Here is a 23,139-nt window from a genome sequence, read left to right on the forward strand (position 1 = left end):
CTATATTCACTTCTTGGACCAGATCCTGTGCTCCACTTAGGACTAAATCAAGAATTTTCTCTCCTCTGGTGGGTTCCAGGGCCAGCTGCTCCAAGAAGCAGTCACTGAAGGTGTCAAGAAACTTTATCTCTGCATCCCGTCCTGAGGTGACATGTACCCAGTCAATGTAGGGATAATTGAAATCCCCCATTATTATTATTGAGTTTTTTATTTTAATAGCATCTCTAATCTCCCTGAGCATTTCACAGGTGATTGGTAATATATCCCTACCGCTATATTCTTATTATTAGAGCATGGAATTTCTATCCATAGAGAGTCTATAGTACAAAGTTTGATTCATTTAAGATTTTTACTTCCTTTGATTCTACGCTTTCTTTCACAGATAATGCCACTCCCCCACTAACATGGCCTGTTCTGTCCTTCAAATATATTTTGTACCCTGGAATTACTGTGTCGCATTGATGATCCTCATTCCACCAAGTTTCTGTGATGCCTATTTTATCAATATCCTCATTTAATACGAGGCACCCCAGTTCACCCATTTTATTATTTAGACTTCTAGCACTGGTATGTAAGCACTTTAAAAACTTGTCTCCTTTTAGCTGTCTGCCATCACACAATGTAATTGAATGGGACTCTTTTTTATTTGACTGTTTCTCATCAGACCCTGACTGTATTTTAGCATTTTCTTGTCCTCACTAGGACATAAAGATATCCTGAGAGATAACTCCTACAGCATTTAGTGTTAGTATCCCCAGTTTCATTTCACAAAGAACAAAATTCTTTTTTCTCTGGGATTTCACAGTTCTCCTTTGTTGTTTGTTGATAAGGCGAGGAGAGGTCCTGGCAGCCATCAGTATCCCTGGAGTGCAGAGTCATTCTTTTCCATGAAATGTTGTTTTGATTGTGGAGTTTTCTGCATTGCTTTCCTCTCCTTCCTGTCCTTCTTTGTAAACAACTTAACATTTTTATACACATACACACACTTTATAAAGAACTTCATGTCCTACAACCCATCCAGATTTCTTAAGTCTTTCAAAAGGCTGCAGATGTTACTCTCAGTAATTGAGAGATGAGAGTTCAAAGCTCAGTACATTGCCAGATTAAAAGCTACTTTAAATTGGAGTTAAATTATTGATTTGTTCTCAATCTAAGGGCAAAAACATTACAGGGATGTTGTAAATTATCCCCCAAAAAAGCCGTACAAATCCTGGATATTTAGATTTAAGCTTCCACTTAAAAGAGAGTGGTTTTGGCCCCAGGTTAGATTAAATTGATTTTTAAAGACAAGTTAGATTTTTTTTCCTGCTTTGTTTCTCTTATCACTCCAGAGTGGTGTTACAGTTTGCTGTGCATTTCCAAGTCTTAACGTGTTTGGATTTCTTTTAACTTCAGCTCTGAATTCTTGAATTTAGAATGCTTGTTTAGTTCAACACTTTAAAAAAAAATTGGATCAATGGTAATTTTTTGCAGTTATTCTTCATAGCTGAAAGTTTCTTCTTCAAAGATGAAACTGAAAGGACTAAAGAATAATGTTCTTCAGCAGAGAATTCCATGAAGAACTGCTCCTCTAGCAAAATTGCTGCCAAGTCTCAATGAGACTTGTTACAGGTAAACAGATCATGAGAGGGATACTTCTATGGACAGCAAAGAGAAGTTGTCAGACTACCCAGGGAAGGGTCAGATTGGGGACTTTATTTCTAGAGGTATGAGATTTTCCTTTCTCTATTCCTAAGAAAAGGAAAGCCTGCTTCATTGGGCTTTGGAAAGGATTTAATTAAGGTATGTTATGCAAACCATTTATTGTGTTTTTACGACTATTCTCTTTCTCTTTGTAATACATCTTGTTTTCAAGACAATTGCTGTTGTACTGTGTGACTCCATGCAGAAATCTACAAGAGATGAGAATCCCAGAAACGGGTAAGAGATGTGGAGCATGACCTCCCTCCCCCATTTTCTCAGTCAGAGGGGGCATGCCAAGGTGTTCTTTCTCATTAAATTTACCACAAAGGGCTGCAGGTGGTGAATACAAGAGAGAAGCCTAAAGACCCAGGAGGAGACATGTGTGGACAGGGGTGAGGGTGACACCTATACAAAGAATCTTCAATGAGAGATTCTCTAACATCTCCTCCAACATTCTGTTTGATTTAAGGATACTTTTTAAATCCTTGGTCAGTTTTTGAATACCATGAAGAAATGGCCAATGACTAGACCCCTGAGATAGTATGAACTCCTACCTTGTGGTCATTCTGCAAAAGGCCTACAAAGTATTAAACCTTATTTTTACTACTGTCAAAATGGCTGACTTACAAGAGCTTCAAAAAAAAGTCAGTGAAATTGAAATCTGAATTTTTAGTCATAGAGGTTTTCACTATGTTCCCTTCTCTTCTGTGTTTGCTTTTCACAAAGATTCAGGAATGACCGCATAAGCAACCAATTTTAAGTCAACGTTGCAGACTATTAATAAAAAGCTAAAGCTAGTTTTGTAGATGCAAATATTTGCACCAGACGTCCGATTCTAAATTATGGTCATCCAGTCAAAGAGCAGAAGTGTATTACATGCCCTAGACATCTAATCAAAACAGCTCAGTTTGAATTTCAGATCTGGAATATTTACAAAAACTGCTCATGAATAAGCCAGCCGCAGACCAAGAATTTGTTTCAGAAATTATTTGGCAAATTATTTTGAACAGCAAATAACTTTGAAATAATGAAGAAAATCATGGACAATATGGAAACAGAAAAAGCCACAAAATGCATCTGTTTGATTTATCGCTCCAGGAGATGCCCCCAAGGTGTGTGTGCTGACTTACTGTTTGTGAACAAGTCGCACCAATTGTGAAAAGTGAAATTCTCATTTAAAAAAATCCTCTTAAATGTTTAATCTAGGTTGTTAGCAAAACAGTTAAATACATGTGGTTTGATGGTGCAACTGCTACTTTTGAAGTTTATTGTTCAAAATTCTTTGGCCCGTCCATTCCCCCCAACCCTCCCCGCCAAAAAAGCCTAAGAGAAAAGTTATGTTATACTGAAACTAGAGGAGAGTAAACAGGGAACTGAATGATTCAGGGACTAAGTCAAAGGCCTTTTACTTTTGTGACAATAATTAAGAGTCCCAGCTCTAGTACAAAGTGAAATCGATTGAGTGGTCTGAGGTTCTGACCCCCGGTGGGTAGCAGCTAGCTGTACAAACAATGCATAATATTCTGGAAGGATTTAGGACAACTGGCAGTTTGTGCTCACTAAAGACATGGCACTGAGGTGGAATGCAGAATAAACCACCTCTCATGTGTGCAGAGGGTGGTCTTCCCAAGTCAAGGTTAATGGCATTCATGCAGGGAGTGTGGGAAAGCATGCATTACTGCTACCGTTGCCACAAATGGCCTGTGAATAGATTAAGGGACTTCCGTTTCCATAACAACGAGTCACTTAATCTAAATGAACAAAACTGTATTTAAAAAACAGAAACAAAAATTCTATACATCATCTTAACAACATACAAAATGCTTTTGTCCCAACAGCAAACCAGGGAGAAAGAAAGAGAGGGAATGTGTGTATGTAGTAAACACACATCCTCCAAATGAAGTCTTCTAGGGCTTTCTGTTTACCAGTAATTAGTTTTCAGGACAGTGCCAATGGCACCAAGTCCTTGCAAGTAATTAACTGCAGTTTTCTGGCTGAGTATTATTACCCCTCTGCAATTATAGCTAGAAGACAAAACACAAGGAGCCAGCAAAAGGCTACATTCTGTTTTTTCGCTAAAACTTTGTTTACTCACAGACCCACCATGAGCATTGTTTCTCTGTTTTTAGGACTCATCTGTGGATTGCTGTTGATGTTTTGTTCTTACTTCCCAGGGGCAGGGAAATGCCAGTTTATCTGGGGAAGAGATGAACAGTTAAGCAAGGCCATCCTGGAAATGCTACATATCAATAAGTTATCCATACCTCTCAGGACCAAACCTCACCACTACATGAAGTTAGTCTATCATCTACGAAATCCACCAGCCTTAAACAGTGAAGGGACTCTTGTGCAGAGTTTCAGGAGAATCCAAGGTAGGAAACTGACCACTATTTATTTGTGATTTACATCATATATTGAATAACTTTAAACATTACCATGATAAACAATTCCTAAGCGGAAAAAAATATTGCCATTTTGAAATGCTTTCCTTTTAAAAACAGTTTATCCAATAGATTTTCTTTTTTTTTTTTCCTTCTTCTTCATATCATTAATGACATTGCTTTTATAAACCTATTACTTTACAATTTCAATATCTGCTTTATATATTTTATAAGACACAGCATTTGTTTTGAAGGATCTTTCTGCAGTCTCCAAGGCCAGAGTTAAATAAAAAGGGCTAGGGCATCATTTTCTTTCAAGTGACTGCTTTGAGGAAAGAGCAGTTAAGAAATGAGATGCTACCTTAACTCCCAACCAGCTAAACTTCCGTCACCAGTTGAAATTACCTGCACATGTCAGTCTTATGGAGCACTATTTATCTATTGCCAAGACAAACCACATCAAAAAAAGTCCTTACTCACATTACTAACAACAGTTGATATTTTAAAAAACGAGTTTTTAAAAATCTCATTTACTTGTCACTATTTATCCAGTTTGTTTACTTTGTGCTTGTCATGTTGCTTGGGCAGTGAAACCAGAACGGCATGTGTATGTTGAGAATATAACTATTAAGGCTGATGGTTCAGAAGTCTGGAGATTTTATGCAAGTAACTTAACACCCTAATTTGCACACTTGATGACTATATCTAATCTTGTTACATGGAAGACAGCAAATGGCATGATTACCAGACAGAAGCCTGGCAAGGTTACAGCATAAAAAAAAGTTTCAGGAATACAGAAATCGCTTCAGAGTGGTTCTGGCATCTCCCTGGGTCCGTGTCTAGATAATTCTGGGGCTTATTTGGCTACTTCTTGTCCTGGGCCAAGTAAAGGTCTGTGGTTGGAGTTACCACTACCCCTTGGTCCTGGCTGTTGCTTGCCCTGTGCTGGAACTAGATGCTTTCTGCCATCAACTGGGGGATGCTCTGGTTGGGATGCTGGCCCTCAGCTGAGTCTCGCTCTTGCTGCTCTTTGTCCCTTGCTTCCTGGCTATAGGGCGTGGAGGGTGGCTCAAGCCCTGGCTGTGGCTCCTGCTTCCTGTGACAGCTTACAGGCCCCTGTACTCGGAGATACTGGGCAGTGCTCTACCCATCTATTTCTCTAGCTATAAGTCTATGGCCATGGTGGATTATGCTGTAGAGTACGTTTCTAGGGTTAGAGCCCTGGAGGACTCCAGACAGAAATCCCATGCAGAGAAGCCCTAACCAAAGAGACACGGCTAAGAGTGTCTCCTCAGGTCTCTAAATTAGGATTGACCTCCTGGGCTAAATACAAACATAGTGCTACCTGGAACGGGTAGGCTGGAGTGGGGCTAGCTCCCACACTACAAGTGCCAATGTCCCAAAAGGGCACGGACATCTGGCGTGGAGGTAGGGGTAGGCTCCAGGTCTCCTGCACACATGCTGTTGTCAGCAGTGGGTGGCAGGAGACAGCAAGCACTGCTCCATTTTAGAGCAGCTGTTAAAAGCACCGCTGAGCATCCTATGCCTCATTGTTCTGGGGTATTGTGCTCTGAACCAGTAAGGGCCCTCAGGCACCCTAGGTAAATAAATGCTGTAGAGATGAGATCTGAGTGAATAATCTAAGACAGGTGGGAACCATCTGAACTTAACCTGAGTCATAGCATACCTGGGAAAAGAGAAATGGGATATTTACAGTGCCACATGTCTTGGGCTTCCACACGGATGGGTGAATGACATGGATGAGGGAAGAAGGTGAATTATCTGGCAAGGAGAGTCACACATCATCCACAGTCTTCCACATAGTGATTGGTGTGGGCCCTCTTCAGTTTTGGACCTGGCCAAACTGACTAGTCTGGGTCCAGATAGTGCATCAGTCCTAGAAACTGGGTGGGCTTCTTCTAATCTATGGTATCAGATTGGACTCTGATGACCTATAAAAGGACATCCTTTGTGCTGGTGAGGCGGAACATAGTGTCTACAGTGTAAGACTAAGGTCCTGTCCACACCAGGAGCAGAACTGTGCTCTGAAGCTATTTATTTCCTACAAACTCTCTTCCATTCCTGCTGTTGTATCCTAGAAGTTAACTAACTAATGCTCCAACAGTCCATCCCCATCCTGCTCAGGGTCCAGTGCACTGGTTAGTCCTGGGAGAATGCATTTTAAGTAGGGCTATCGCGCGATGAAAAAAATTAATCGCGATTAATCGTGTGATTAACAGTGCAATTAATCGCAATTAATTTTTTTAAACGACACTAGAATACCATTTATTTTAAATATTTTGGATGTTTACTACATTTTCAAATATATTAATTTCAATTACAACACAGAATCCAAAGTGTACAGTGCTCACTTTTTATTTATTTTTGATTACAAATATTTGCACTGTAAAAAACAAAAGAAATAGTATTTTTCAGTTCACCTAATACAAGTACTGTAGTGAAATCTCTTTATCATGAAAGTTGAACTTACAAATGTAGAATTATGTACAAAAAAACTGCATTCAAAAATAAAACAATGTAAAACTTTAGAGCCTACAACTACACTCAGTCCTACTTCTTGTTCAGCCAGTCTCAAAGAGAAACAAGTTTGGTTACAATTTACAGGAAATAATGCTGCCTGCTTCTTGTTTACAATGTCACCTGAAAGTGAGAACAGGCGTTCTCAAGGCACTGTTGTATCCAGCATTGCAAGATATTTGCGTGCCAAATGCGCTAAAGATTCATATGTCCCTTCATTCTTCAACTGCCATTCCAGAAGACATGCATCCATGCTGATGATGGGTTCTGCTTGATAACGATCCAAAGCAGCGTGGACTGATGCATGCTGATTTTCATCATCTGAGTCAGGTGCCATTCACATCGGTACCTTCTTTGCGTTTTGTCAAATCTGCTGTGAAAGTGTTCTTAAAATGAACAACATGTGCTGGGTCACCATATTTACAACATGAAATATATGTCAGAATGTGGGTGAAACAGAGCAGGAGGCATACAATTCTCCCCCAAGGAGTACAGTCACAAATTTCACTGACGCATTATTTTTTTACGAGCTTCATCAGCCTGGAAGCATGTCCTCTGGAATGGTGGCCAAAGCATGGAAGGGGCATACGAATGTTTAGTATATCTGGCATGTAAATACCTTGCAACACTGGCTACAAAAGTGCCATGTGAACGCCTGTTCTCACTTTCAGATGACATTGTAAATAAGAAGCAGGCAGCAGTATCTCCCGTCAATGGAAACAAACTTGTTTGTCTTAGCGATTGGCAGAATAAGAAGTAGGACTGAGTGGACTGGTAGGCTCTAAAGTTTTACATTGTTTTGTTTTGAGTGCAGTTATGTAACCAAAAAAAATCTGCATTGGTAAGTTACACTTTCAAGATAAAGAGATTGCACTTCAGTACTTGTATGAGGTGAACTGAAGGTGGGAGGAGGTATTGTTTCATATTCTCTGTGTATATATAAAGTCTGCTGCAGTTTCCACGGTATGCATCCGATGAGGTGAGCTGTAGCTCATGAAAGCTTATGCTCAAATAAATTGGTTAGTCTCTAAGGTGCCACAAGTCCTCCTTTTCTTTTTGCGAATACAGACTAACACGGCTGTTACTCTGAAACCTGTCACTATTTCTTTTGTTTATCATTTTTACAGTGCATATATTTGTAATAAAAATAATAACAAAGTGAGCTCTGTGCACTTTGTATTCTGTGTTGTAATTGAAATCAATATTGAAAATGTAGAAAAACATCCACAAATATTTAATAAATTTCAGTCGGTATTCTATTGTTATAAGTGCGATTAATTGTGATTAATTTTTTGAGTTAATCGCATGAGTTAACTGCGATTAATTGACAGCCCTAATTTTAAGCAATGTGTCCTTTGACTTTCCATGCCCAACTGACAATAAGATGCTACTTTTAATTGGCGATCAGATAAGAAACAAATATTCTCCCCCATCTGGGACGATTTAGCAGATTTATTTAGAGCCAAACTCAGCCTGCAGATGTGTGTGCCAGTTGTACTGATCTTGATGGAGCTGGCGTGCATATAGCTGAGTGTGGAATTTGGTTCTCAGGAACCTAAGGCACAGATATAACAGCCAGTTTGTACGAAACAAGATCATCTTAGCTTATCTTAAACAAATAAGCATATGAAATAAAACAGAGAAGAAAAACTATTAGCGAGCAAGAGAGTTGCAGGGAAAACAGACAGAAGAGTTTAGTGAAACCCACTCGGGACCTTAGACCTTGGCTGACATCCAAAGTACTGTCTTAAATGAAATAAAAATTAGGCATACACTGACGTGGTTGGAAATCTCTGTTAAAAAATAATAATAAAAGGAATAAATCTGAGGAATAAAAGGAATAAATCTGAGCTGGCAGCAAAACCAGGCTGCACATCTCTCTCCAGAACGGTTGAACCAGTGAGATCATTAGCAAGGTAAGACCATTACAGCAATGCCATGTTTCATTAAGAGCCTGTAAACATTTCTGTTTTATCAATTGAGTGTCAGGGAGGTACAATTCAGCCATTAAAAACAAACAAAATATGTTGCAAGTTGAAACTTAAGCCCATGCAAACAAATTTGTGACTTCAAACAATTCTTTTAATAGACGTGTTTACAAATATTCACAAAGGTCATACTAAAGTTACTAAAAAGAAATAAAATATCGTCTGGAAATTTACTGATTTCAAGGTCATAGCATGTTTCTAAATAAATACAGATTTTTTTATTTGAAGTTACATTTTGAATCAATATTTTTAAAGTTTTACAAGGGTCAGGCCAGATTCACTGGTACACCCTGACTTTAAGCCACTCGAGTGCCTTAAAATAGGTTTGTGGTGACTTACTGTCATGAGATCAGTGCAAATCAACCAGAGCATACTTGGGTACCTGGCCCTTGGATTTCATAATATAGTTTTACTCTGTTCCCGCACGCTTCAATAATTAATTGGTTTTGTAAAATGCACCTACTGAGAATTTCTAGGTACACACACAGAAAGAAAATCACAGTTTAAAGTAAGTGAACTGACACAACGTCAACAACAAAAATCTCATGATACAACAAAACTCAGTCCTCTCTCCCTTAAACAAGAAACTCATCTCCCCTCCCTGCTCTTTCTCAAAAGACAAAGTTTCTCTTTCAACAAATCAGCCTCTTAGTGAAGCAAAACACAAATAGGTCTTTCACAATGCCCTGAATATCAACAAACTTGGGTTCTGTTGAATTATTGGGGAAAGAAAATTCCAGAGCCAAGGGCCCTCATCCTCTCCTTCATCTCCCTCCTTGCCCTCCTGTCTACCCACCCTCTCTGCTCCACTGAAACCACTACCACCACCACTGCCTCAGTTTCCCCTTTAGCTTCCTTATCTACATGTTCCATGAATGAAATAAAATTTTACATTTATTGTTCTCCTAGATCCAGATTTTGGCATTCCAGGATGGCTGTGGTTTAATATTTCTTACCTGAAACCTTCCATGAGGCTTGCAGAATTAGTTCTTCTCCGGAAGACTCTACACCCAGAATCGCTGACAGTCAATGTTACTGTGCACAGTATCTCCGTGGTCCAGGGAAATATCACAGAAAGCAAAGCCTTAGATGAAAAAGTGCTGATGTTAGATGAGCTACCACCATCTGGTTATGATGTCTTTAACATTTCAGCCATTTTGAATGAGACCACCTCAGATGTCATAGGCTTTCGGCTACGATTTACGGATGACAGTGGCAGCTTGGTTCTCCATGAAGCTCTGACTAAGAGCCTGTACTGTTTGAACAGATGCACCCAGAGTGAGCCCTTACTGGTGGCTTATCGCTTCCTGGTGACCGAGCTATATGGTGGAACTAAACAGCAGGCCACTAGAGAATGCCAACACTGCGCTACAGAGAGAAGGAGAAACTTGCCAGAAGATTCCAGGCTACAACAGTGCAGCCGTCAACAACACTATGTGAACTTTCAGACAATGCAACTGAGCCACTGGATTCTGGAGCCTCCTGGCTTCTTCACAAGTTTTTGCAAGTAGCCACTTTTTAAATCTCTTCAATGAAGTAGGAACGTGCAAGAGTTCCAGTAACTGTTGGCTATGGGAAGTCCACTCAAATGATTGGAAAGTCAGTGTGTACCAGGTATGTCCAGCAGCACATTTGCTGGATATACCTGTTACATTTGGCATTTAGAGTAGGAATTGGGGGTTAAAATGCCACATCTTTTCACCTTGAGAGAACTGGGTTCAGATTTGGTCACAACAGTTCAGTAATATGCTCTCAGTGTGGGGCCAAATGGGCAAATATAGATGTCTTAATGAACCCACTGTTTAGCAGAGTTGTCAGTGTTTAGAAACCAAACACTGGAACAGCATGGGTGTGACAGCAGTGAAGTTCTGATCCGGCTTTAGTCAAGCATCCACCTACTAGCTGAAACACAGAGTACATGGTATGATTTACTCAAGCGGCATAATTTCTGAGATATAGTGGTTAATGTAGCCACAAAGTGACATGGTTTATAGAGTGACTGGACATACCAGTTTTGTCTTTACTTTTCTGCAGTAAATCTGTTAAAACTCTTACCTAGGCACATGCATTGTCCTGCAGTAGCGAAAGGGATCAATGAGGTCTAATACTAATCCTATTCATTGCACTCACTTACTGGAAGATAAGAAAAGCAGAAGCTGCCTCTCAGATTTAACGAGAGTATCACAGACTATGCTTAAGCACCTAAATATAGTTCCATTTTATCTGTCCTTAGTCAAAAGACCAAGTGAGTTCACTTCTCTTAACCCAGAATGTTTTAGCTGTCCTTATGTATCTAATCCTAGGTCAATATATGAGCAATGTAGTATAGTTTGTCATAACTGAAACTCTATATTTTTGTGAGGCAAATTCTTCCACTTCAAGGCAGCTGGGGAGAGGGAGGGAGGGAGGGTATGAGGTTCAAGTCACTGGTCAGTCCAATGGAAAGAATTTGACTTTAGGGATGAATGTGAGCCTTTAGTCTACACTTTCAAAAAGTTATTCTCTTGCCCTTACAAATGCTATTTATAAGACTACTTCAGTAAGACAATAATGTCCTCCATTTGGTATATTGGCTAAAACCCTTGAATCATATTATTGAATCTCATGTTATAAAAATACATTCAGCTGCAGCAGAAACTAATATGACTTTTAAAAAACTAACTATGTATTTGTGGATAATCTAAGCACTATACCCAGATGTACAGACACTCTTTCCCCAACCTATGTATTATATATATATTTTTAATACTAGCTTTGATAAAATGTTTAAATCTTTTTTTTAAGAGGAGAATGCTCTTACGAAGAATCTGAAGAGCTCTCTGAAGCACATCGGGGTGTAATAAATAAAACAGAAAATTGGATGAGGTAATACATTAAATAGGACATAGATACCTATAGCCTTAATAAAAACAACACGTAGCCCAATTCTACAGCTGCTGCGTGGAAGCACGTCTCAATGAAATTAAGAATTGGGTTTATGACATTTACAAATACCAGTCTGCTTGAATAACAGTAGCACAACACAGGGAGAAAAAGTGTTAACTGGCCCCAGAAATAGCTTTAACCTCTAGCTGGAATTTTCAAAGGGGCTCAAGACAGACAAGTGCCCAACTCCTATTGAAAGTTAATTGAAGCTGGACACCTAACACCCATAGTTCCTTTTCAAAAACCAGGCTTCAATATTGATCATTCAGAAAATAATTGACATGTGTTTGGACAAACATTACTGAGAGCTGGTAAGAACCAGCAAAGCAACTGGATTTTTTTTTAAAGTAAAGTAATGAGAAACATGTGGGCTTTCCTTAAGTGAAGTGCCATTCACAGTAGAAATGGACACAAACTTCTCAAAGTTTGCGGGGATTCAGTCCACATTTTGGGGTGTGTGGATCTGGAGGGGTTTGTTCAGGTTCAGTTCTAATTCATACATAGGAACCGACTTCCGATTTTCCGGGGTGGGGTGCTCTCTACCAAAACCCGCCCCCACTCCACCCTTTCCCCCAAGGCCCCACCCCGTCCCACCTCTTCCCGCCCCCTCCCCCTGAGGATGCCCCATAGAGAACTGGTGCCTTCCCATACTGGGGGGTATGATCTAAAGGAGAAGTCATGTGTTCCCCCCACATGTTCCACCACTCTCCCTGGGGCCACCATGCTCTCCCCACCATGTTACCTGCAGGGATGGGCGCTCTGTCCTTCGGCTGTGCCTGCCCACCCCCGCCTCTCTCCCTGGCAGGGGAGAGCCACTTCTAATGCCTCCCAGTCACTGCTCTGCAGCCCGGCAGCTGCTTGAGAGAGCAGGGATGGGGAGGTGGCTTCCACTCCCTGCCCAGGCTCAGCTGCCCAGGACCGCGGCTGAGCATGCCAGAAACCTTCCCCGGGCGGGGGTGGGTGGGGTGGTTCCAACTCGCCAGGCTGTGATCTGGGGTTTTGGGGGGTGGGAGGGAGCAGGGGAACGATTCATAACTTTCCTTGCTTCTCCAACTGGCAGACCTTTTTTTTTTTTTTAAGTAGGTCCTGTAGTGTACAGTAATGTGTGGAAGTAGCAACAGAAATTTCAGGCGAGCTCCTCAGCTAGTGTAACTGGCATAATGCCACTGATGGAATTACACCAATTTAGAGGCCAGATTTTTAGCTGGTGTAATTGCTTGTTTCAGCTCTATAATTTGATATGGCAAATTTGGATCAATATAGTATCTTGAGATTATTTCCCCTCAAAGAAAACTAATTTCAGATGTGTTTGGTTTTTTGCTTGCAGTTCCCACTGTGTGCCCCAGAAGCGATCCTCCATTAACGTGATGTACTTATCTCATTCAGAAGACCTTGTGATTGAAAGGCTGAAGGATCTGCGAGTAGAAAGTTGTGCATGTAATCAGATGTTTTGATAAAGTCTAGGTCTCTAGTCATCCCTAAAGATTTGAAGTCTTTGTCACTACAGAACGGGAACTTTATAGTTTCAGGGTGCTAAAATGGAACCCTATAATCTTTGAGATGCCCTGTTCCTCTGTAAAGAGCCAGTTAGATGTGTAGATATCATAGTCTGTACAGCAGATGATACCCAACAAACTAAATGTATCAAAGAATGGCTTGAGATTGCATATAAATTACAGCTAAATGGTTTAACCAAGGAGACCTTCAAATTCACAATACAACATTGTCACTACATCATATTGAGATTACCTTTTGCCTGGATTACTGTGGCATGCCATTGAGAATAAATATATTCCTGGTGACCTTTATCAGTATTTGTTCCAGGTGGAAGAAAAGGACCATGTTCAGGCTTTTTCCACATTAAATTTGAAAACCTCATTATGTATGGGGGAGTAACCACTATCCCATGAATAACTGAAAGAGGACAGGGTACAGCATGTTTTAATATAAAGTGTCATTGTTAAAGTACATCCTTACCACAGGGCCCCCTTTGCAGTGTTGTGCCTTGCAGCAGCCACTTAGCTTCAGTTTCCCAGCTGATCTGCTGCTCCACCCAACCTACCCCATCTTCTGTATCAAAAAGGCTTAGCCCTGAGGCAAGGTCACTTACAGTTCTGACCCTTCTGGCAAACAAGCATGAGCAACACAAACTTTTAAAAACTCTTCCCTTTTCTCCAGGGGAATCTGCTAAACCCTATTCTCCCCTGTCCCCAGCCCACCTTCTCTCCCACAGCAAAAGCAGCAGCCACCTCCTTTCCCTCCTACCGTCTAGCCCTAACTACTCTCCTCTGCTACAGGTGCCTTCATTTAGGCTGATTGAGCTTTCAGTAGCCCATTAATTCTGTCCAGTGATTTACATGTACAGATTCCCCAGACTATAGGGCCTGATACTGCATCACTTAACACATTGGGAACTCTTCCTATGAATTGAGTCTATTCCTTGCTAGGCAACTCGTTATTAACTCAATTGGGAACTCTGCTTTTCTATGGTCGATTTTCATAACTAAACTGTGACATGTCTGAGATGTGTTAACAATGTATACTGTGTATCAGACTTTGTTTAGATGAAATACCTTAAGAGGTATTAAGAAAAAGGAGTGGATTTTTTTTCTGGTGGGGGGTGTCACTTAACTCTGAATATCAGGATAATGTTCCTGTTCATTCCAGAGTTCACTGTAATCCTTTGTAATTACTTACACATAATATTTTTACAAAAACAGGAACAAAACCCAGGGACAATGTGGCTGATGTTTTTCCTTTGTCATAGCTGTAGCTCCTCTGACAACAGAAAGGTATTTTTTAAATTAAAGGTTGATTTAGAAAACAAATATAGTCTGATTGGTGTCTGTGCAAGACTGCAAATGACATTTTAGAGATTTGAATGCTGAAGAACCAGGCAGACTTTTAAAAACAAAAACATTCAACTTGTAAACCAGAAGTTAATCTTTTTCAGGAGTATAATAAGATGGTTAAAATGAATGCAGCCATAATAAAATAATTTTATATTTATATAGTGCCTTTCATCCTAAAGGATTCACTAACAGTTTATAAACTATGGGTCTATCCTGACAACACGTAAGCACAAAAGTAATTTTTACTCACATGTGCAATATCATTGAAGTCAATTGACCAAACAACAAAAGGCACAAGGGCCCCCTTCCTTTGTTAGATGCTATAAGCAAATTTAAAAAACATGAAAACTCATTCACACTGACCTATAAATCTGAATGTTTAGATTGATAGAGAGATATGATTTACAATAACATTCAAACAAAATACTGCTTTTTGGAATGGAGACAATTTATTACATGTTAAACTTTAAAAATACAATTTACTGTAATTACATCAGCTTGTATAGGTGTATTCAAGTTAAAAATAAAAGCTACTGGAGACTAGAATAAAAGTTAAATGTCAAGACCCAAATAGGTAGTTCTTTACAGATGACAGATACAATTTAACAGAAAGTGAGTTCGAAGTACTGTGGATATAAACAGCATAATAAATGTAAAACATGACTAATGTTTTATGCTAATATTTGTAGGAGACTCTTATTTGATTGCTGTCCTGAACTGATAGAATATTCTAACATCAACCTATCTCTAGTTTTTGCTACTGGATTAAGAGATTTTTCTATTTAAATTGCTGCTAGTGACATCCATATACTAAAACATACATATTTTAAAATAACTAAATGGCTTTAATTTTTCTAGCAATTTTGTTTAATTCTGCAAATCTTATTCATTTTTTGGTAAGAGGGTGGAGCATAGAAAGGAGAAAAGCACAGGATAAGGTGTTTAATGTTCCATGACTGTGTTACAAAGGCCACTTCCTAAGGGGCCATTTACACTGGAGAGATGTATACTGGCTGCGATTGGTGCTTATAAAAATCACATTGATTAGGCCCGCTCTGAGCAGGATTACATGATAATGTTAAAAATGCCAGTTGCAGTCAGCAGCCCATCTACATTAAGACTCCCAATATAGCTAAAATCAGTGAAGCTGAGCCAATGTGAGCAAGTGGGAAAATTTATCCACTGTAGATGGCCCGTATTTGCAGATCTAGATTTTACAGGGAGGGTGACAGGCAAGCGATAGGGTGGGGCTTACTGTGTACATTAATCTGCATGCATAGGTCCCAATCCACAGCCTGAACTAAACAAGACATCTTTTAAAAAATAAACATGCCAATTCCTGCCAAAAATATAATCGTTACCAACAAATAGTAAAGAAAATTGTTTTTAAATTAAACTTTTTCATTTTAATTAGAGAAAAACTAAAATCATTTCTAATTATAATTTTCTTAAAATATTTTTCTGAAAGAGGAACTGTCTCTTTCTGCGAACTCTTCCTCTTTGTGCTCCGGGTGGCTTAGTGAGAAGTCTTCTCACCTGGTGGGGTCTTTAGAGTTCCTTGTGCTCAGATGAGTTTAGGGAACCTTTAAAGGCCCATCACATGTTTAGCCCTGATTTTACAAGTAGGTCCACACAGGCAGAGAGGTCTGCTCAGGCTGAACTCCTTGCAGGCCTTAGAGGGACAATAAAATAGCCCTTCAGTAAATCCTAAATCCTTGTTCTCACCCTAGTTGGAAATCCCAGTAGAGAAGAGTCAAGCTTACCTATCAACCACCATCAAAGCCCCACCACCCTTTCCCCACAGTTGTCAAGAGACAACTCTCAAAACAAGTTAGGACTCTGTGAGCTTTTAGACTCCATAACACATTTTGGTTGCTTTTAGATTATTTTAATGGCATAAGTACCACAGCAGCTGTTCTTGTTTTCCTTTCATTTGTCCCCTATAGAAGCACAATCCTGTTATTCACAAACCCCTCCCTGTACAACAGGCCATGGCTTCCCCAATCTAGCTGTGCTGGTAGAAGACCTACTTTCATCTGCTGTTTTTAAGAGGCAGGAGGTAGACACCTGCTTTCCTCTTTGAGTTGCATCTTTTCCTCTTGCCCAGATACCCACTACTCTCCTCTCTCATTTCTCTTTTATGTCCCTCTTCTCCTTCCCTTCTGAGGTTTTTCCCATCCTTTGTCACCATTCCCTTTGGCCCCATGTGCCGAGGTTCTACCAGCTCTCACTTCCTGACATCAGTGCCTGGGTGTTATAGTAACATCTACCCAAATATTTGCTCCCTTCTGTTTCAGCCCCCCTCATTTCTCTCTACTTCCACCCCACTTCCTTTCACCACTTGTCCTCATTTTTTCCCTTTTTTTTTCCTGCCCCCTCTACAGTGTTCCCTTTCTTCCCTCCTAAATTGGGCTAACTGCTGCAGCTGGCAAGGACCAATGGACGGTTCCCTCTGCCACTGCAGCGAGGCATAAAAGCCAACAGTGGACAGTGAGAGCTAGGAAGAGGATGAGACATCTGAAGCCTCCAGTACAGCCTTGCAAGCAGACACTGAAGTTCTGAATACTCAGAACAAAGAGGCAGATAACTGGGACTCTGTCAAAACTCAGGGGAGTTCCAGCCAAATTGAGGCAGGTAGCAAATATGCTTCTCTGGAGAAGGGAACTCAGGTGATGGCCATTTCTTTCCCCGCTATCCCTGAGCCACTTGGCCAAAAAGCTCAGTGGCAACTCATTTATTTCCACTGACTTTTAACTCTCCTGGGGAGAGCCAGCAATGGGTTGTTTATCTCTCCTCTCATCCCTTTTCTTGGGCAGCAGGTGTAGAACTCAAGCACCGAATTAGGGAGAGCAAGGACAGCGCTGGTGGCCTCCACAGCTGTCTAGAGCATTCGCTATTGTTCTCAAATATCAATTGAGTATCAAAAGTATCTCAGGAGCAGCTTTTATGAATAGAGTCGTTAAACTCATGCATTCAGTGGGTATCCAGGAGAAGAATATATTTTAGGAGTGGAGGAAGAAATTCAAAGAAATTTTGAATGGGTTTGGAGTCATTTTAAGGAAATAAGTACATTACATTTGCATATATTCAAAATCTACAAAGCACTACTGGGCTATGATTGACCCAGGCTTTGTATTGGGACACCAGGCCATTCTCTAGAGGCGAATGACTCTTAACCATGCAACTCAAGAAGGAGGCAGGCAAATATGAACCAATGGAGCAAGGCAGGCAAATATGGACCAATGGAGCAAGGCAGCCTTTTAAGCTTTGTCTGCATGAGGAAATGTTACCCCCCAAAAATTACTACTAGCAGTTGAACTGGTGTTAACACCTGCACACAGCCTTAGACTCTCCTTTTGTATTTGAAATATATCTAAAGCATCAATTAAATGTGCAGGCAGGCTTCCCTTCAAAATCAATGGGAGCTGTGTACATACATCCAAAGGCAGGAGAGGTAATTGGCATAATCGTTGTGGTGTCAGCATTGAGCAGAAAGGATTTGAGGTCTATTATAGAGTGAACACGAAAACATTAACATCAGTATCACATGCTCTGCTACAAGACGTATATCAAATAGTTCTTAAAATAAATCACAGGCTTAATTCAGGTTGGTTTGAAAAAAAGTGCATTCTTCACACAAAAATATAAAAGTCAGAATAAACGGACACTTTCACCTAATAAATTTACCTAAAGCATCACAGTTGGTATGTGCACGGAGTGTGATGACACGTGGCCAGATTCTGATTGGCATGGATCCAGAAATGCCACTTATTTCAATGCAGCTATTCCTCATTTACACAAATGTAACTGAGATGTGAAGCCAGTCTATTTATTAGAAATATCCCGAGTCTTTATGTCACTAACTTCTCTTCCAAAGACCCCCAAAGTCGCTGCTGTTCAGCAACAATACTCACTATACCTGTTATAGATTCTTCTGCTCACAAACAAACATCAATGAATAAATAGATTTCTAGCAAATTTGTTGTCCTGTCTCCCCAAGTAAATTGACTAGACGGTTGATTATAAAGTCTCAGTCATAGATAATTGCATAATACAGTATTTCATTGCTTGTTTCTCCATCCACTTTGTCTAAAATCTGTTTATTTGAATTGCCATTAAGAATCAAGTCAGAAAGTATACTATTTATTAGTCTATTAAATAGTGCCCTTTTTTACAAATTACTATCAGTTGTAGATATTGCCCCATTAATCCCAGTACAAATGTAACTTCATTCAGCCTTCCTCTCTCCACATAACTCTGATTAAGAATACAGTTTAAACACCTACTGTATGGAAGACTAGCATCAAAAGCCCCTTATGTTATGAGAATAATCCTATTTTATTATCAATTCGACAATCATGCAAGTGATGTTTATAGAGGTAAACCCCAAAACTACAGAATCCTTGTGAAACAGAAAAGTGAAAAGAGAACTTGCTTGGAAAATGGAAAACTTAATAGGCTGTCTGCAAAATACAAGGGAAAACACTTTCCCCTTTGGCTTTCACAGGAATCAGTACTTGAACTTTATTTACATGTCAATTTGTATTCTACGCATAGAGATCAAATGTAAACAATTTTTAAATTCCCCCTCTGACCAAACCAATGGAATAATGGATACTTCATGAAAAATAAAACCCCTGAGATCTATTTCTGAAGTGAAGGGTGGCAAGGGGAAATGGAAGTTTTTAATATTATCACATACAAAAAGAATGCAAATTGAATTAGACCATAAAAAGTTTGGATAAGGCCTTTTACAACAACTGCTCTGTCAAAAAAATAAATCTGGATATGGAATTTTTACATAATCTACTTTAAACCATGCATAGGCACCTCTGCACTAGGATGAACGTTATCCATAGAAAAATGGCATATTTTTAATTGAAGCTGAGGTCTACACATACCAATGAATGATCACTGCACTGAAATTTTTATCCTGTTTTTACGAGAACATTCCCTTTAAAATTTTTTGAAACCTTTTTTGGCTAGGGGAGACATGTACCGGCTCATCTTTTTAAAAATATGAATGTGTTAAAGGAACACGGCAATTGTATGAATAATAATATAATTCTTTGCTCTTCTATAGCACCTTTAATTCCTAGCATCTCACAGTGCTTTAAAAACATCACTCAATTAAGCCTCAACAAGTAAACTCAACCCCGTTTTACAGACAGGGAGCTATCTGACTCCCATCCCATAGCATCTTAGCATCTTACAATCTTTAATGTATTTATTCTCACAACATTCCTGTGTAATAGGGAAATGCTATTACTCCTATTTTACAGATGAGGAGCTGAGGCACCGAGAGACTCAGTGATTTGGCCAAGGTCACACAGGAAGCCTGTGGCAAAGCAATGACTTATAAATAAATAGCTTCCAAGAGAATGAGGGATCATTTTGATCTAGTCTGAACTTCTGTATAACACGGGCCACAGAACTTCCTCAAAATAATTCCTGCGGTATATCTTTTAGAAAAACATCCAATATTGATTTTAAAATTGCCAGTGATGGAGAATCCAACCAACCCTTGCTAAACTGTTCCAATGGTTAACTACCCTCACTGTTAAAAATTTATTCCTTATTTCCAGTCTGCACTTGTCTAGCTCCAACCTACAGCCATTGCATTATGTTATACTCGTCTCTGCTAGACTGAAGAGTTCATTATTAAATATTTGTTCCCTGCTTAGGTATTTATAGACTATTAAGCAAGTCACCCCTTATCCTTCTCTTTGTTACACTAAATTGATTGAGCTCCTGGAGTCTTTCACTATAAGCTGTGTTTTCTAATTGTTTAACCATTCTTGTGGCTTTTCTCTGAACCCTCTCCAATTTACTTACATCCATCTTGAACCAGTATTCCAGCATTGGTGCACCAGTGCCAAATACAGAGGTAAAATAACCTCTCTATTCGTACTTAAGATTCTCATTTATGCATCCAAAGATAGCATTGCTCATTTGCCCACAGCATTGCATTGGGAGTTAATGTTTAGCTGATTATCCATCATAACTGCCACCTCTTTTTTCGGAGACATTGTTTCCCAGGATAGAGTTCCCCATCCTGTAAATATGGCCTACATTCTTTGTTCCTAGATGTATACATTTACATTTAGCTGTATTGTTTGTTTGTGCCCAGTTCATCAAGTGATCCAGATCCCTCGCTCTGAATCAGTGACCTGTCCTCTTCATTATTTACCATCTCCCAATTTTGTGTCATCTGCAACTTATATTAGTGATGTTTTTATGCTTTCTTCAAGATCATTGATGAATATTGTAAAAGTGAAGGGCCAAGAACTGATCCCTGTGGTACTCCACTGGAAACACATCCACTCACTAATTCTCCATTTATGATTACATGTTGAGATCTATCAGTTAGCCAGCTTTTAGTCCTTTTAATGTGTGGTATGTAGGGCTGTCAAGCAATTAAAAATTAATTTCTATTAATTGCATGATTAAAAATTGTGATTAATTGCACTGTTAAACAATAATAAAATATCATTATTTAAATATTTTTGGCTGTTTTCTACATTTTCAAATATATTGATTTCAATTACAATACAGAATACAAAGTGTACAGTGCGCACTGTACAAAAGAAACAAGAAATAGTATTTTTCAGTTCATCTACTACAACTACTGTAGTGCAATCTCTTTATCATGCAAGTTGAATTTACAAATGTAGAATTATGTACAAAAATAACTGCACTCAAAAATAAAACATGTAAAACTTTAGAGCCTACAACTCCACTCAGTCCTATTTCGTGGTCAGCCAATCGCTCAAATAAGTTTGTATACATTTCCAGGAGTTAAATTAGCTGCCCACTTCCTGTTTACAATGTCATCTGAAAGATAGAACAGGAGTTTGCATGACAATGTTGTAGCTGCCGTCAAAAGTTATTTATGTGCCAGATGTGCTAAAGATTGATATGTTCCTTCATGCTTCAACCACTATTCCAGAGGACATGCGGCCATGCTGATGACAGGTTCTGCTTGATAACAATCCAAAGAAGTGCAGAGCGATGCATTTTCATTATCTGATTCAGATGCCACCAGCAGATGGTTGATTTCTTTTGGAGTGGTTCGGGTTCTGTAGTTTCCACATTGGAGTGTTGCTCTTTTAAGACTTCTTAAAGTATGCTCCACAACTCGTCCATCTCAGATTTTGGAAGGCACTTCAGATTCTTAAAACTTGGGTTGAATGCTGTAGCTATCTTTAGAAATCTCACATTGGTACCTTCTTTGAGTTTTATCAGATCTGCAGTGAAAGTGTTCTTAAAACAAACAACATATGCTGGGTCATCATCCGAGACTGCTATAACGTGAAATATATGGCAGAATGCGAGTAAAACAGAGCGGAAGACATACAATTCTCCGTTAAGGTGTTCAGTCACAAATTTAATTAATAGAATATTTTTAATGAGCATCATCAGCATGGAAGCACGTCCTCTGGAATGGTGGCCAAAGCATGAAGGGACATACTAATGTTTAGCATATCTGGCACATAAATACCTTGCAATGCCAGCTACAAAAGTGCCATGAAAATGCGTGTTCTCACCTTCAGGAGACACTGTAAATAAGAAGCAGCAGCATTATCTCCCATAAATGTAATCAAACTTGTTTGTCTTAGCGATTGGCTGAACAAGAAGTAGGACTGAATGGACTTGTAGGCTCTAAAGTTTTACATTGTTTTGTTTTTGAGTGCAGTTATGTCACAAAAAAAAATCTACATTTGTAAATTGCACTTTCACGATAAAGAAATTATTAGGTTTTTTTGAGTTAATTATGTGAGTTCACTGCGATTAATCGACAGCCCTAGTGCTATGTTACCTTTATATAGTTCTAGTTTTTTAATCAAAATGTTGTGCGGTACTAAGTTAAACACCTTCCAGAAGTCTAAACATATTACATCAACTCTAATATTTTTATCAACCAAACTTGTCATCTAATCAAAAAGGATATCAAGTTGATTTTGCAGGATCTTTTTCCATAAGTGTATGTTGATGGACATTAATTATATTACCCTAGTTTAATTTTTTATTAACTGAGTCCTGTATCAGCTGCTCCATTATCTTGCCAGGGATCAGTGTAACACGAGCAGGCTTATAATTACCCAATCATCCTGTTTATCTTTTTTTTAGGTTTTGGCACAACATTAGCTTTCTTCCAGTCTTCTGGAACTTCCCCAGTGTTCTAAGAGTTATTGAAAAAGATTCTCCTCAGCCAGCTCTTTTAACACTCTTGGACCTGTTGATTTTAAGAAGTCTAACTTTAGTACCTACTGTTTAACATTCTCCTGATATACTAGTGTAATGGAAAGTGTGTTATAATCATCATAGGCTATGACTACATCATTTGTTTTCCCCCCAAATACAGACCCAAATGAAGGTGTCCTGAGTCTCAGGTTAGTGCCCTAACCATTGGACCATCCTTCCTCCCTCTGAGGCACAGTATGCTGAGATGTTGTAATGACTGATGTTCTATCAATGAAAACAGATTAGAGAGATACATATGACATCAGTTGCACGTGTGGCAAAGCTAGAAAGTAAACCCAGATCTGATTCCTAATTTTTATGCCTTAATCATTTTATGATGCTTCCTCTCTTCCTTTCAATGTAATATAAAAGATTACAAGGAGTAAATCATGTCAAAAATATCTTAAACATAAAAAGGAACATATAACAGTAGCTGCCATCTTGACACTCTGCTAAGTTAACAAACAAAAATTCTGAAAACTAATAGAACTTTACTTGTCTGAAAGTCTCCCGCCTTTCTCTTGCATC

At 39.2% G+C, this 23,139-nt stretch overlaps 1 protein-coding gene across 2 annotated transcripts; it reads left to right on the forward strand.

The window, feature by feature from the left end:
• Positions 1-1,842: 1,842 nt before the first annotated feature.
• LOC140912105 (uncharacterized) lies at positions 1,843-11,449 on the forward strand. 2 transcript variants are annotated; one of them, XM_073346263.1, is made up of 4 exons: positions 1,843-1,920; positions 3,858-4,055; positions 9,500-10,204; positions 11,375-11,449. In XM_073346263.1, exons 1-3 carry the CDS (start codon positions 1,902-1,904, stop codon positions 10,099-10,101), a joined length of 819 nt encoding a protein of 272 aa, XP_073202364.1. In that variant the 5' UTR covers positions 1,843-1,901; the 3' UTR covers positions 10,102-10,204; positions 11,375-11,449. The 2 variants fall into 2 exon arrangements, with proteins under 2 accessions (XP_073202364.1, XP_073202363.1); XM_073346262.1 differs by lacking the exon at positions 1,843-1,920 and having other exon boundaries at positions 3,796-4,055.
• Positions 11,450-23,139: the final 11,690 nt, after the last annotated feature.

The sequence above is a fragment of the Lepidochelys kempii genome, chromosome 5 (assembly GCF_965140265.1).
Source record: "Lepidochelys kempii isolate rLepKem1 chromosome 5, rLepKem1.hap2, whole genome shotgun sequence".
Taxonomy (NCBI): domain Eukaryota; kingdom Metazoa; phylum Chordata; order Testudines; family Cheloniidae; genus Lepidochelys; species Lepidochelys kempii.

What these genes read in the sequence shown, in the direction of transcription:
- LOC140912105 (XM_073346262.1), top strand. Translation starts at nt 3,836, where the DNA reads ATGTTTTGTTCTTACTTCCCAGGGGCAGGGAAATGCCAGTTTATCTGG. An exon ending in GAGTTTCAGGAGAATCCAAG is followed by an intron (nt 4,056 to 9,499) that starts GTAGGAAACTGA and finishes TTGTTCTCCTAG; the next exon opens with ATCCAGATTTTGGCATTCCA.